General features: G+C 48.1%; 6 protein-coding genes across 7 annotated transcripts; 2 read left to right on the top strand and 4 right to left on the bottom strand.

The window, feature by feature from the left end:
* Window positions 1-84: 84 nt before the first annotated feature.
* LOC120952225 (proteasome subunit alpha type-7-1) lies at window positions 85-1,145 on the bottom strand. Its single transcript, XM_040371442.2, has one exon. It carries the CDS (start codon window positions 1,009-1,011, stop codon window positions 262-264), a length of 750 nt encoding a protein of 249 aa, XP_040227376.1. The 5' UTR covers window positions 1,012-1,145; the 3' UTR covers window positions 85-261.
* A 105-nt stretch (window positions 1,146-1,250) lies between these two features.
* LOC120952227 (MIP18 family protein galla-2) lies at window positions 1,251-1,921 on the top strand. The gene is made up of 2 exons (XM_040371445.2): window positions 1,251-1,460; window positions 1,538-1,921. The coding sequence occupies exons 1-2, from the start codon at window positions 1,343-1,345 to the stop codon at window positions 1,888-1,890; spliced, it is 471 nt and encodes a 156-aa protein (XP_040227379.1). The 5' UTR covers window positions 1,251-1,342; the 3' UTR covers window positions 1,891-1,921.
* On the bottom strand, window positions 1,909-3,563 carry LOC120952224 (mitochondrial inner membrane protein OXA1L). The gene is made up of 3 exons (XM_040371441.2): window positions 3,362-3,563; window positions 2,242-3,271; window positions 1,909-2,170 (listed from the first exon to the last, which is right to left on the bottom strand). Exons 1-3 carry the CDS (start codon window positions 3,425-3,427, stop codon window positions 2,007-2,009), a joined length of 1,260 nt encoding a protein of 419 aa, XP_040227375.2. The 5' UTR covers window positions 3,428-3,563; the 3' UTR covers window positions 1,909-2,006.
* On the top strand, window positions 2,103-11,337 carry LOC120950973 (UPF0605 protein CG18335-like). Of its 2 annotated transcripts, none has more exons than XM_049606943.1 (7): window positions 2,103-2,191; window positions 7,560-7,676; window positions 9,020-9,158; window positions 9,242-9,526; window positions 9,630-9,804; window positions 10,747-10,987; window positions 11,085-11,337. In XM_049606943.1, the coding sequence occupies exons 2-7, from the start codon at window positions 7,621-7,623 to the stop codon at window positions 11,143-11,145; spliced, it is 957 nt and encodes a 318-aa protein (XP_049462900.1). In that variant the 5' UTR covers window positions 2,103-2,191; window positions 7,560-7,620; the 3' UTR covers window positions 11,146-11,337. The 2 variants fall into 2 exon arrangements, with proteins under 2 accessions (XP_049462900.1, XP_040225355.2); XM_040369421.2 differs by lacking the exon at window positions 2,103-2,191 and adding an exon at window positions 6,886-7,363.
* On the bottom strand, window positions 4,070-5,559 carry LOC120949566 (probable global transcription activator SNF2L2). The gene is made up of 2 exons (XM_040366948.2): window positions 4,633-5,559; window positions 4,070-4,553 (listed from the first exon to the last, which is right to left on the bottom strand). The coding sequence occupies exons 1-2, from the start codon at window positions 4,648-4,650 to the stop codon at window positions 4,125-4,127; spliced, it is 447 nt and encodes a 148-aa protein (XP_040222882.2). The 5' UTR covers window positions 4,651-5,559; the 3' UTR covers window positions 4,070-4,124.
* LOC120950972 (NADPH:adrenodoxin oxidoreductase, mitochondrial) lies at window positions 11,221-13,457 on the bottom strand. The gene is made up of 6 exons (XM_040369420.2): window positions 13,028-13,457; window positions 12,798-12,954; window positions 12,511-12,726; window positions 12,270-12,441; window positions 11,843-12,181; window positions 11,221-11,773 (listed from the first exon to the last, which is right to left on the bottom strand). Exons 1-6 carry the CDS (start codon window positions 13,240-13,242, stop codon window positions 11,409-11,411), a joined length of 1,464 nt encoding a protein of 487 aa, XP_040225354.2. The 5' UTR covers window positions 13,243-13,457; the 3' UTR covers window positions 11,221-11,408.
* Between the last annotated feature and the right edge of the window lie 119 nt (window positions 13,458-13,576).

The raw sequence follows: 13,576 nt of genomic DNA, 5'->3' as shown, positions 1-13,576 counted from the left end.
TTCAGCTTGGTTTCGGAAGTTTCCCCCGTTCATTCTCGGCACTACGACAGACACGCGCAAGAAACAATTATCCTCCGACTCGCATCCATTTTCATCAAGTGTATTCAGTGATTATAATGCAATATTTTATATCAACCACCGCCGTCCGACTTGATATCCCTTCTCCATCCAGCAGTCCTCGCTTGAAATTAGACGTAAGAAAACATGACAGTGCAGAGTGTTGCAAGAAAAACACGACGCCACACGCCCGCCGCGGCCCGATCACTTCTTTGCCTTCTTCTTCTCCGCCTCCTCCTCCTTCGCCAGCTCGATCTTTTTCACGTACTCCTCGATCGTTTGTGCGTCCAGCATCTTCATCGGCTCGTCGCGTCTCATCACCGCCACCTCGAGGCTCTTCTGGCCGGACTGTACCACCTCGAGCAGTGCCCGGATCGCCAGCGTGATCGTGCCCTCCTCCGTGCTGACGGCGGCCGGCGAGTAGTGCTCCTCCAGGAACTCGCGCACCGTCTTGGCCGACCGGCCGGTCGCGTTCGCCTTCCACTCGCAGTACACGCCGGACGGTTCGGTTTTGTACAGATGCGGGACGCCGTCGTAGTCGAAGCCCCCGATCAGGCAGGAGATGCCGAACGGGCGGCGGCCGTTGCTTTGCGTGTGCTTCTGCTTCAGCTCGGCGATGTAGCGGGTAATGTACTCCAGCGTGACCGGATCCTCCTCCGACAGTTTGTGGGACTGGCACTGTACCTGGGCCCGGTTGATCAGGACGCGCGCGTCAGCCGTCAGGCCCGCGAACGCCATCACGACGTGATGGTCCAGCAGGCAGATCTTTCGCACGGTGCGCTCCTCCTGTAGTTTGGCGACCGATTTCTTCTCCACGCCGAGCACCACAACATCCTTACCGCGCACACCGATTGCGGTCGAGCCCTTGCGGACCGCTTCCTGGGCATACTCCACCTGGAGCAGATGGCCGTCCGGGGAGAAGACGGTGATGGCGCGATCGTAACGGGACGACATTGTTTCTACTGGCGGTAATTGGTACTAGGCTGCGCACACAAACGGAGCGAACTGTGAATCAAAACACGGTAAAATAACACCTTTTGCTTTTGCTCCGCACCACAAATTGTACGATGAATTGCGGATTTGATTGCCACAGTTGATTTGCGTCGAGTCGTGCCGTTTGACAGCCGGCTGTCGAGCTGTCAGATTTGGCAGTTTGCGGCAGGCAAAGCAAAACATCAACCGGTTCCGAACCGGTTCGCTGAATCGGGAAGAAAAACAATAGCGCAGTAAATATCGGCAACTTTACCTCGGGACAGGCAGAAACTGCACTGTAAATAAAACAAAAATGACCGAGCTGGAGAATGTAAATCCAAATGTGTACAAAAAGAGTGAAGATCGAAAGCTCACGAAAGAGGACGAGGACGAGGATGTGGTGGATCCGTTCGATGAGCGGGAAATCTTCGGTAAGTAAGCTGGCGACGGTGACCATTGTTTCCATTTGCTCACGTTATGCTCACCTGCTTTGATTTTTCTTCTTTAGACATAATCCGCAACATCAACGATCCGGAACATCCTCTCACACTGGAAGAACTGCACGTCCTGGAGCAGAGTCTCATCACGGTGGATAATGAGAAGAACATCGTCAACATCCTCTTCACACCGACCATCCCACACTGCAGCATGGCAACGCTGATCGGTCTCTCGATACGGGTGAAGCTTCTCCGGGCGCTGCCTCCGCGCTTCAAGGTGTCGGTAGAGATCAACCCCGGCACGCACGCATCCGAGCACGCGGTGAACAAGCAGCTGACCGACAAGGAACGTGTGGCGGCCGCACTGGAAAACACGCACCTGATGGAGGTTATCAATCAGTGTATCGGAACGCCGTTGAAATAAACCGAACCGAGGGCCCTGTTCCTCCAAGGAATTGGATGTTTTTATTGCATTACTGCATGCAGCTACTGTAGAAGTGGTTTGGTTTTACACTGAGTGAAGTTATCCGATCGTGGGCATTACCGCTTTTTCGCATTAACCGCGCTGGAAGTGCCTGTTCGAGGTGCCGTCGGATCGTATTTGAACGTTTTCACCAGCGGTCCCTTGCCGGCCTTCTGGAAACGGATCTCATCGATGCGTGCTCGCTCCTCCAACTCTCGGCTAATTTTCATGTTGGTCCAGGCTGCAAAACAAAAGTAAAAGGGTAAGTCGATAAATACAGTTTTCATAATATAAATTCTTGTGGACACTTACATTCTTTAATACCATCGGTAAAGCCCTTCTTCTTGATGGGCAGCGTTTCCGGTTTGTGCGTAACGATACGATCGATCTTGAAGAAGTCGCGCACCTTCGGTATCCGCAGGAAGCCGACCTGCACTAGCGAGAAGAAGTTACTGCACGCCCAGTAGCACAGAATGGCGCCCGGGAAATTGATCGTGAACGGGAAGATGAACAGCGGCAGTGCGCGCAGAATGTACTTGGCCGTTTGCATGTTGGCGGCCGACATTCGCGCACTGTCCGTGCCGAGCTCGATCGTAGCGAACAGCGTCAAGCTGGTGATGATCGGTAGCGCATAGAACTGGTCGCAGATCGTCAAATCCGTGAACCAAAACAGCCCGCCGTCGCGCATCGACTCGACCGGCGTGTTGGCCATCTCGCGCAAACCCATAAAGAAGGAAATGAAGATCGGCGCCTGGGCCAGCGGTACGAGCATGTTCTTGAGCGGGTTCAGGTTTTTCTCCTTCATGAACAGCACCATCTCCTGGCCGTAGCGGGCGGAATCGATCGCATTGCCCGCCTGCCGCGCTTCGGTCATCTTCATCTGCAGCACCTGCAGCTGTGGCATGTAGTTGTTCATCTTGGCCGCATTGCGCTGGGACGCAATGACGAGCGGGAACAGCAGCGTTCGCACGCAGACCGTACCGATCGCGATGCAGCCCCACCAGGGCAGGTCTAGCCCGATGTGCAGGAATTCCATGCAGTTTTGCACAATGCCGACCGGTGTCCAGCCGCCCAGTCCGAGCGTGGAAAAGGCGGGCTCGGCACCGGCCACAATGTCGGCAATCTCCGGTGCGCCAGCCTGTGGAATCGCGGGCGGTTCCGGGATCGTTTCCAGCAGCGCACTTTTGTCGCCATCGGCTGTGCTGAGATTTCGCATCAGCACTGTAGCCGTGATGGGTTTGACGGGGGAGAACCTCGCGTTTAGCAGCGTGGCTGTCGCATGTCCCGAGGCAATGTGGTAATCGCGTCCTCGGTGGACACTGGTTGGTACTGCTGCTCCTTCCTGCAAAGTAGTTGCAAAAGCACATTATCAAGGGTTCAAATGGCCGGCTTCGAAGGGATGGGGTTTGTTTTTTTATAGCTCCCAGCTTACCCGCACACAAACAACCCTTCCATGTAAGGAATTCCTGGACACAAGTCTACACGCTCGGGAGAGCATTTTTCCTCCAGACTTTGCAAATGCTTTTGCCGCTTACTTTCAGTGAAAATGCTGAAAAAAAAGTTGTAGAATAGAGCGGGTGTGCAGGGCAAAAATCACGCAACAAAACACGGTGCAGAAAGACAGCTGTCAGACGTTTGTTGACATTGTGTTCAATGCCACAGTTTATCGAACCGGTAAAGGCGTGAGAAGCGGTAAAAAAAGGAACCGGTTCGATAGGGTGTTGCACAGTGGTAAACCATTCGTTTCGCTTATTTGAATGTGTCGTTGCTTGTTTGATTACATTTACTTAAAATTGTTTTAAAATTAATATGTGATAGAATTTTGAGAATATTACTCTACCGACTGTTATAAATGAGTATAAAAGTATACAAGCCAAAATTTACGATAAAATAAAACAACCAACCGTCGACCACGTGGTCGATTGCAGTTGCAAACCACTCTGTAGAATGTTCATCCATTTAATAATCAACTGCAGAGGAATAAAAAAATGAAACGATTTTTTTATTGAATAAATAAATTACAAAACGGCAGATTGCATTCGCAATAACACGCAAACAGCAATCCTCATCTCACATCCATGGTACGTTTGGCGCTTTTGATACGTGTATGATAATGAGATTCTCGTTCAGTCATGATTTTCGCATACGGTCAAATGTGCTGTTGATACAGTATCGAGCTGGGGGGTTTTCCCCCTCTACAACCGCTGGTACGGATAGTTCTGTGCATAATACCGGACAGGCTTTCTGGGTGTTTGTTGCTGTTGCTGCTGCTGCTGCTGCTGCTGGCAAGCGGCACAGGCAGCCGACTGTTCTCTCTGTGGCTGCTGTTGCTGTTGTTCACGCATCTCTCTCAGCTTCTGCTTCTTAATTTCCTGCTGTCGATAGACGAACAGAGGCCGGAAGATGATGGCTCGTTTCGTTCGCGATGAAGGTGCATTCTCTTGCAGATCAGATCCTTCATCGCTGTGTTCGAGTTCGTTCGAAGGTCTCACAGTGGAAGAGGATAGATTCGTAACTGCCAAAACTTCTTCTTCAGTCCGATGTGGTGCAACTTCCGCTGTGTTTCGGTTGGGCGCACTGTGAACTACAACGGGTATGGCGACAGCACACACCAAGAGGCTGATCTGTAGCGAGAAAAGAAAAATGTCCATTTCAGTAAAGCCCAGCACGGTCCGGAACAGGAAGCAAGCGAACTCCACTCACAATAATTTTCTGAGACATGGCGAACGATCACGTTTAATTTAACGCTAATTGTACACTAACACAAGTTGCTGCAAATCACGAAACTGGTTCTTGAGATGGTTCTACTTTAGCTTGTAGCACGACACAACCTTCCGACGCTTTCCGAGACTGTTGAAACACTGACACCGGACGGCAGGCATGATCGCTGTATTTATTTGATCGGCTACTGATCTTCCGATTCACACCTCTTGGTTGGTCTGCTCTGCCCACCGTCGAATTATTGCGTGATTCATTTCGTTTCCTGATTTGTCAACCGAATGTGGGGGTTCGCTGGAATTCAGCCGCTGACTTCCGCCGCGATGCAATTGATCTTCATGTATCAACATTTAGTCATCGGTTTTAAGAGTTTGACGAGAAGCGAAGAAATGCAATCCATTCATAGGGCCGATCCGTATGTGACCACGTTGGTACTAATTAGCACGTTAGGGTTATTTGCAGATGATTACTCAGAATGTTGGGAATTTGCTGGGCCGTTTTGTACTTAATTGCATTTGGCACTAATGTTGCGTGATAATGCCTTAAAACTGGACTCAGGAAAGTTCAGAGGTATTAAAGCCTACAAAAAACTTCCATCGTACCATGTAGCTACGCACGTCAGAGCGCGTAATGAGTCCCTCACGACTTCACCAGACCAGCTACCCCGGACCAGAAATGGGGACTGTGTGTGTTTGTGAAACAAATTATTCGATTTGTTTTTCCACCTCGGAAGCTCCATTTTAACCTCCGATCGACCGTTTGGTTTTGTTATTTCTGTTCATTACATTTTGTTTGTCACATTGTGTACACAGGGCACAATGTACTGAAAAGGCGAGATTGAGAGATGGTTATGCCGACCCACTCGAAAGACCTTGGAAAGTTGTACAATGTCCTAGTCGTTGGGGATAGGTAGGGGAAGCAGAAATGTGTTTATATATAATTCTATAAATAATACAATTTTTAATTATCAAATGTCAGTTATGTTCAAGGACGTTCGATATCGCCCCTAGACAAGGTAAGGGAAATTGAAACTACAAAAAAGGTATTTTCGAATGTAATTCGAATGTACTTGAGCCTCTTTTGTATTTCTATCTCTCTTGAAGTTGAAATAAATTGTCCTCCAATTGAAACATTATTGACGATCGCAATCGGCAATCGTAGTTAATAGCGGCGATGAAGATTACAGTGCTGTGCAAAAGGTCCTCTGCCAACGTGCTTACAGTCAGCCAGAGTGCATGCCAGTTGAGCATTAAAAAAAGCCAAAACAAAAACATTAAACCCCCACCGGAAAGTCCCTTGGCTCTACTTAATGGCTGCAAAAAAGGGAAAGGAGCAAGCGCCTCCACTCTCGCTCGGTTTGCAAATTGATTAAGGGTCGAGAGCACTTGATGGTAGATCGATAAATCATGAGCCTCGTACCAGGAGCTTTTCGCGAAGGTAGACAAGCTTGCACAGGTTGGTGATTGACAATTTATGAACCGCGGCGCGCGTCCTTTCGCTGCAGCTGGTGCTGGCGCTCTTCTTGCTGTACCTGCTGTCGGTGCTGCACACACACGCACATTGCTGTCTCGCGTTAAGGTCGGTTCGAGGCCAAAAAAAGGCCAAAGCATTCCTTTGCAGCATGGTCAGCTGATAGTTTTGATCGGTTTTGTTATTGCCGTCGAATGAAAAGAGAGAGAAAGAAGGAGAGGAATTAGGCTTTGTATTAAGACACCAGCCGGTTTCGGGGTCGAAGATAACGATCGTATCAAACGAAATAGGCCTTTCTGCTGTGGAGAGTTGAAAAAAAAAGATTAGATACATTTAATACTGCAGGCACTAGGAGCTCCGGGAAAAAACATGTCTGGTAAGAAGAAATCACAGAAAAAAACACTTAATACAGTAAGGAAGGTTCGTGTCCTTACCTTCGCAAGAATTGCCCTGCAACATAAAGCGGATGATTTTATTAGTCAGCATATGCGTTCGAGTTTTCCCCCTCGGTACACCATGCTTTTCGGCTTACACACAATGCCCCTTTCACTCGCTCGCAAAACGGAACCCCCTTCCAACTTGGGTACTTGAAGTGCGCGCTTTTCCATGCTAAACAAGTCGTTACGTTCAAACAACAGGCCACGGAACGGCTTCTGGGGGTTGAGCTTGAGCACAGCTGAAACAAAACCAAGAAAAAAAACACCAAGTGGCAAACCTTTCCCGACGGGGGAAAAATTAGCTGGGCTCGCGGAAAGGGCAAACCAATGGCGGTACTGTTGGTGGTACCGTCCACAGACACGAAGCAATCGAGCATTCCATGGCCTACCATGTCCAACAGTTGTGCGCTAGGGTTCGACCGGTATTGCCGCATTTTTGGGGCACAGAGCTCACGTTCGATTCGGCTCGATCGTGTGGGGTGGTCGTAGCAGGCGCCGGGCCAAGCGGCAGTACACATCGGTTGCAGCACAGCAGTGTGAAGGTTGCAGTGTTGTAGTGAGCCTGGGCTCGGATATTTCGATCGGATAAATTGTACGGACTGTGCTTCCGAGTGCTTTAAAGCGGTTCCAAAATTTCTGTGTGCTGTTTTGGTGATTATTGTTTCAGTTTCGTTGGTGGTGGTACAGTTCAGGCCACGACGGTGCATTTCCGCTGTTTGAGTTGCACATAATTTAAAGTCATTTCCGTAATCGTAAACGACGAGGGGTCGGTGCACCTGCCTGAAAGTACGTCGGAAGCTTCGCCACCGGTAAGTTGCCGGCAATTTCCGTTTGCAGCCATCAAATGCTGTGCGAAGATGTTGTTTAACGACCTAATTAAAGTGGATTGGCAAACAGGAACTACGCTTTTTTGTATTGTTTTTCCCTATTGGAATGCAGTAAGGAAGTAAAAAAAAAAACTTTTAATTGCATTTTATTTCTCTTGTTCCGGTTTCATTACGACAGCAAACGAGCGGAAATTGGATCGGTTTGTTGTTTGTTGCAGCTTTTTTAAATTGTTGGAAAGATGTCGCTCCCAAATATAGGACGCGTTTCAACCCCACAGCCACACTTTGTGCCAGGGTGAGTAATTATGATTTTTTTGAATACTTACATAATAACAAATTTAATAATATAAGTCAGAGGTCTCCAAACTACGGCTCACCATGATTTTTTGGAGGCTAAAATAATTATTTTATTATTTTAATTAATCTAATTAGATTTTTAATTTTTACTTTTCTTGCACTAAAATCATACTTTAGTAATACAAAGTAATAATAATAATAATAATAATATAGTTAGTTTAAAAAAATAGATATAAACGTGTAATTATCAGTTAAATGTAACTTCAAAATGGCCCTTAAAAATGGCTAAAAGTTTGGAAACCTCTGATTTAGTCTAATATGAAAATGTTTAAAAAAACACAGCATTGGTAAAACAAATATGCATTGAATTGTTTACCTTAAATATGCATATAAAGTAAATAAAGCATAATTATGATCTTTCCCCACTAAGATTGGGACTGCCTCACACAACCATCACCGTCATTGTCACCGTTTGTCATTGTTCGTCTCGTCCCCCCTTCCGTTTGGACGAGGTGTTAAACGGTTTCGCTCTGCCACTTTGGTGCCAAGTTCATCGTAAAGTATTATTTTCTTTCCCCCTCTTACCTCTTCACAATCGACCAATTCAAACGCACGCACCGTGGCCGCGCGAGGGCTAACACTCATGCAGGATTTGTTTCCCACGCTAGCAGGTGGGGTGTGATTTTGCCATGCCATCGTGCCATAACTATGACACGCTATGCGCCAATGAGCTCTAGACCTAGAGTTGTTTTGCAGGACGAGACAGCTCTTTTCGTTGCGGTTTTTGGTGCCGGGTGGTAGGATTGGATATTTATTGAACCGCAATTTTTGTATCAGTCGCTTTCCATTCCAGCTCGAAAGAATGTGGAGCCTTTTCTGTAGAGGCTCATACGCTGGTGTGAATTACTGTTTGGCAATGAATTGTTATGGGTTTGTGGGGCCGTTTCACCTTGAACCTCGGTGAGAACTCACTCAGCTGTAGCTGGTGGGGGAAAGCGCAATAATCGATAGGTCGGAGAGCAGTTTATAGGTTAGTAGCGAAAGATATACGACACCGTTTCGTATGCAGACATGCCATTTTTGCGCTTTTTATACATTGAACAGTAGTTTTATGGGCACGAATGTGGCTAAAAATATCATAAGTATATTTCATACAATGCGATTGGGGTGGCATAATGTATGAGCTAGAATAAAAAGACCCTTCGGAGAAAGCTACCAGGCGTCTCCATCACTATTTTCAAATAAGAAAAAGGAAACGATCACACTGCACGACTGGGCGTCTCCATTAAAAGGGGCAATAGATAAAAGTAATATTTTATTCAAAAATCCCCTCTCTTACAGCTACACAGGGTACTGTCCACAGTACATGTATCGCATCGGCAACACGTACTCCGCTCTAACGCACCGGCTGTTGATTGACCCGACGGTAGCCCACTCGGAGAAGCTGATCCTTTCCGATCGTACCAACGACGAGTATTCGGTATGATATCTCGTCATTTCGCCGTAAAAAAAAGACGATGGAGAGGTTTTGCTAATAATTTGCTCTCAACATCATTCCTGCAGATTGAACGACAACCAGTCGCCACCCAGCTGGACGATGACGATCGGCGCCGGGAGGATGACGATCAGCGGGACACGATCTATCGCTTCACGCCCATGCCCGGGTACGAGGGTTACATACCGCGCACGAAGGACAAGTTCGGCAAGCGGTACGCCGTCACCACCACCGAAGGGCTGTCCGAGTTTGACCGCGACTGTCAGCGCACCAGGGCACAGCTGAAGCGATTGCGCCACCGTGTCGCGCAACCGATCTCGACCATCTCCAAGGGAAGCTTGGGCGAACGGATGGTAAGTGAGTCGGGGTGTTGGTTTTTACCACTTTTCCAGTACAGCATTGGCACATGATTTGGTTGTTCTTTTCTTGTTGCTTTCCCTTCTTCATCTCTTTCAGCTTCGATTAAATGATTACGAGATTCCTCTCCGATTGGTGCGCCCCGATGCGCTCAGTGTGGTAAAGGAGGTGCCGATGGAAAACTTGCCCCCGCTGCCCGGTCTGCCCTACTTCTCCCGCGACACACCACCGATGGCGCTGCCGAACGAGCATCCGGAAAAGTGGCTCAAGCTAGGTAACGCATCCACCGGGGCATAGCAAACGGGGAACCGGGAACAGCGGGCGGGCGTCGATCGCTTACGGGTAACCATTCTCCCAAGTTTATCGATTTAAAAAGGTATAGATTGTGGTAGACACGTACATAGTGTTTTGGTGTGGTTGGTTTTGTGTAGTTGTCAATTATTTCGAGTTTTGTCGTGGATTAGATCGTACTAATAAAACGTTTTTGAATTTTGAATACAACGTGACAAAGAGAACAGAACTGTGGAAGAACTTCTTAGCACTACGGAGCTGTTAAAAAACGGCTGCAATCGTTATTAGCCAGACAGTTTGAAAGAACTTTGCATTCCAAAGACACAAGGCAACTAGTAACGGCCCTGTGCGCGTTCCAAGGGTAGGCAGACGAGCATCATCTTTCCTTCAGGGTCTCGGTTCAATTGCTGAGTAAGGTTTCTCACTCCATCAGACTTCAACCTTTTAGGGCGCAGTGCAATATTGTGCCTTTTTTGCTAGCTTCCCCCCTATATTGCACATGCCGTTGATTGACGTTTTCGGTTTCACTTTCAACCAGTTTCCCGCGACGTGACTGAAGGAAAAGGGCCGTTGATTAGCATTGGCCTAGTTTAGCACTTTATGCTGCTGCTGCTGCGTTTCCCGAAAAGGCAAGGCTCAATCGTTCAGAATGTTTGATCGATAGAAATGACAGTTTCGCGCTGCTGTTTGGATTTTGGTGGCACAGTGGCCGAGGCTATAGAGGGAGCCGATTGCATATGACGGCATTTTAAAGCCACACTTCTTATCGGCTACATCGGACACGCGGCGTGCCTTTCCAACTGCTGTGGGATACGCATCCTGGGAGGGGGAAAAGATGTCTTATGCTACGAGTTTGTTTCAAAGCGTGTAGTGTGTGTGCGTGTGTGTTGTGCACTGTTTTCATACGTGTTCTTTCTTTCTGTAGGATACACCGGCCACAAACCGTTCCTTTGGCCACGGTTCGGCGAATCGAACGTACCGATCAGCTCGAAAGCGCTCTGTGATTTTACCAACAGCTACAACCACCGGCGCAGCACCGACTGGGAACCGATAACGCTGGCCGGCGCCGGAACGTCCCAACCGTCGGCGAAGGTGAACGAAATCTATCACAAAACGATCGGCCTTCTGCCGAACTATCAGGGACACGTGCCTGGGGCTATGTTTAGGTGAGTGCAGTGCAGGCGGGGCAGCTGCTGCGAAAAGGCCAAGGAAGGCGTGCTGTGTGCTAATTGTGTGCTAATGGTTTTGGATTCCCGTTTTCAGGTTTGGGAAAACCTTCGGCAACGATAGCAAGGATGCGAAAAAGGCTCTCAAACGGTGCTGAGAGTGAACGACCCTGTCGTGCTGCTGTGTGATAGAGCTGTAAGGGAAGGGCAAACACATCTACACCAGACCGTGATTCCGTGATTGAAGCTTCTATTTTCTGCTTAACTTTATGCGATTAAACGATCCACTCCCGAAAGTAAAATTTTGAAGACAACGCAATAAAAAAGAAACAACGTTACTACAACATAAACTAGGCAGCATACACGAACGTGCAGGTACTAAACTAGCGATAACAACTTGGTTGCGGCGTTCTCACAGAACTTAATCGCTTGCATTGGATGCAATCTGCAGCATGGTTTCGATGCGGGTGAGTTTTTCCCGCGGTTTTCCTTTCGCCTGCCCCAGCCTAACTTCCTCACTGTCGATCGCTTTCCATCCGTTCCAGCTGACGTACGGTCGGCCGGCGAGCTCCAACCCCGGCCGGGAACCGTTGAGCCGTATGGTGTTGCTGTTGAAATCACGACACACCAGATCGGCCACACCGAACGAGTTGTTCATGGTCGTTAAGATGACACCGGTCGGGCCGGTTGCGAGCCAGCCGGACGCGTACAGGCCCGTCTCGTACTTGTCCTCAATGTCGTCGATCGTTTGATCGCTTCCGGTGAGATTTCGTTTCAATACACGACCTGGAGAGATAATTTGTTTTATTTTGGTTAAAATTTGCGGCAGTTAAACGGCTTGTTTTGAACTCATACCTCCAGCATTGTTAACGCAACCCTTCCTTGCATCAAAGTTGATATGATTGTCGACACTTACGGCTCGGTAGCCGATACTGCGGCACACCAGATCGGTGGCGATCGTTTCCCGCTGTTCCGTCGGAACGGCTCTACCGTCCGCCAGCCTGTTGACGACGTACTCGACGGCTTCCACCTTCCCGCTGCCAACAAAGTTGACTGGCGAACGGAAGAAGATGGGCTGAAAGCATCGTCCAGCGGGTGGGACATTGTTCGGTGCCTGTTCTGCTAAACTTTTCACCATCAGCTCAGTGATACGTTTTCTCGGGCGAGGTAGATTTGGTATGCTTTCTTCAACATCTGTAAGTGGGACATGAGTTGCGATGAATATTCATATTTGAAGCGTTTTTCAAAGCGTTTTGGTGCACGAATAAACGATCTAACTTACGGTCAAAATCGTCTGCTCTCCATCTTGTTGTGCAGCTGGAAAGCTTCAGCATTTCTCGCAGCTCTTTGATAGTGAACGCTGCCTGCAACGGTCCTCTTCGGCCAACGAGATGCACCGTGTCGATGCGACTACGAGAGAGTTTTTCGAGCGCATATTCAGTAATATCCGTTTTCTTGGGGGAGCAACAAATTTGCGTTAATTTTAAATGAACGCCTTTGTGTGAAGTCCGGGCAGAAATTACCTTCAAATCATCCACACTGGACAGAACGATGCGTGCGACGTCGACGGCAACATTTCCCTGACCCAGCAGGGTCAAAGATTTCCCGCTAAGGTCGGGATTAAGATTCTCAAACCCGGGCAGTCCATTGTACCAGGCGACGAACTCTCGGGCGGAGAGTACGTTCTGCAAATTTTCGTTCGGAATGTTCAGCGTATTGTCCTGCTCCGCACCATACGTCTGGAAAAGGGTGTTTCAATTTAAATTAAACTCTCCTTTGATGGTTTGTTAAAAAACAGATGAATTCTTACAAGCAAAACAGCATGATATCGTTCTCGCAGCTCTTCTAGGGTGTAATCCTTCCCCAAGCAAAGATTTCCAAGAAAGCGAACACGCGGGTTCTCGGCCGTTTTGGTAAACGTATTGATGACATTCTTCACCTCGGGATGGTCGGGTGCAACGCCGAATCTAAAAAGTGAAGCACAGACAGACATTACTACCGTCGAACTGCTTTCAAAAACACTCCTCTACCGGTGCTTACCTCACCAATCCGAACGGAACCGGCAGCTTCTCCACGATGTCAATGTCGGAGTTATCCAAATGTTTGAGGATGTACTGGGCAGTGTAGAAACCAGCCGGTCCCGCACCTACGATACAGATCCGTGGCCGTATCGGTGCCGCCGTGCTGGCATTCCTGAACACACATTTGCGGGCAACTTTCACCGCGCTTGAGGTAGGTAATACTTTCCGCAACATGCTGCCAAGCAAACGCTTTGCACCCCAATTGAGACAACACCTAGCGGTGAGATGATTTGCACAATGGTTAGCAAAAACGATAATGTAACGCGAGCATTTGCCACTGTTCTATACTGCAACAGCTACGCTTATCAGATAAACTATGCGTGGAGGGTCGTAAAAGCGTGACGAATGTTGCTGCGAACGATACATTTGTTTACGTACGAAGGCAGCAAATAACACAAACCGTTGACAGTCGTTAAAAGGAAGAGAAAGTTGACGAAAGTAATGAATAACATTTTTGGAAACTATTTTAATCTTTTTATTTTAGGTAAAAAAAGGCAGATTTAACTAA

This window comes from Anopheles coluzzii, chromosome 2 (assembly GCF_943734685.1).
Source record: "Anopheles coluzzii chromosome 2, AcolN3, whole genome shotgun sequence".
NCBI lineage: Eukaryota > Metazoa > Arthropoda > Insecta > Diptera > Culicidae > Anopheles > Anopheles coluzzii.
Note: the sequence above shows the minus strand (reverse complement) of the source record. Positions and strands in the feature narration are given on the sequence as shown.

Bases quoted from the DNA above. Each gene is read 5' to 3' on its own strand.
- LOC120952225 (XM_040371442.2), bottom strand. From the start codon at position 1,011: ATGTCGTCCCGTTACGATCGCGCCATCACCGTCTTCTCCCCGGACGGC.
- LOC120952227 (XM_040371445.2), top strand. From the start codon at position 1,343: ATGACCGAGCTGGAGAATGTAAATCCAAATGTGTACAAAAAGAGTGAA. The intron at 1,461-1,537 runs GTAAGTAAGCTG...TTTCTTCTTTAG, and splicing joins CGATGAGCGGGAAATCTTCG to ACATAATCCGCAACATCAAC.
- LOC120950973 (XM_049606943.1), top strand. From the start codon at position 7,621: ATGTCGCTCCCAAATATAGGACGCGTTTCAACCCCACAGCCACACTTT. The intron at 9,527-9,629 runs GTAAGTGAGTCG...CATCTCTTTCAG, and splicing joins GAAGCTTGGGCGAACGGATG to CTTCGATTAAATGATTACGA. The intron at 9,805-10,746 runs GTAACGCATCCA...TTCTTTCTGTAG, and splicing joins GGAAAAGTGGCTCAAGCTAG to GATACACCGGCCACAAACCG.
- LOC120950972 (XM_040369420.2), bottom strand. From the start codon at position 13,242: ATGTTGCGGAAAGTATTACCTACCTCAAGCGCGGTGAAAGTTGCCCGC. The intron at 12,955-13,027 runs GTAAGCACCGGT...TTCACTTTTTAG, and splicing joins GTTCCGTTCGGATTGGTGAG to ATTCGGCGTTGCACCCGACC. The intron at 12,727-12,797 runs GTAAGAATTCAT...ACCCTTTTCCAG, and splicing joins GATATCATGCTGTTTTGCTT to ACGTATGGTGCGGAGCAGGA.
- LOC120952224 (XM_040371441.2), bottom strand. From the start codon at position 3,427: ATGCTCTCCCGAGCGTGTAGACTTGTGTCCAGGAATTCCTTACATGGA. The intron at 3,272-3,361 runs GTAAGCTGGGAG...ACTACTTTGCAG, and splicing joins GAAGGGTTGTTTGTGTGCGG to GAAGGAGCAGCAGTACCAAC. The intron at 2,171-2,241 runs GTAAGTGTCCAC...TTTGTTTTGCAG, and splicing joins TACCGATGGTATTAAAGAAT to CCTGGACCAACATGAAAATT.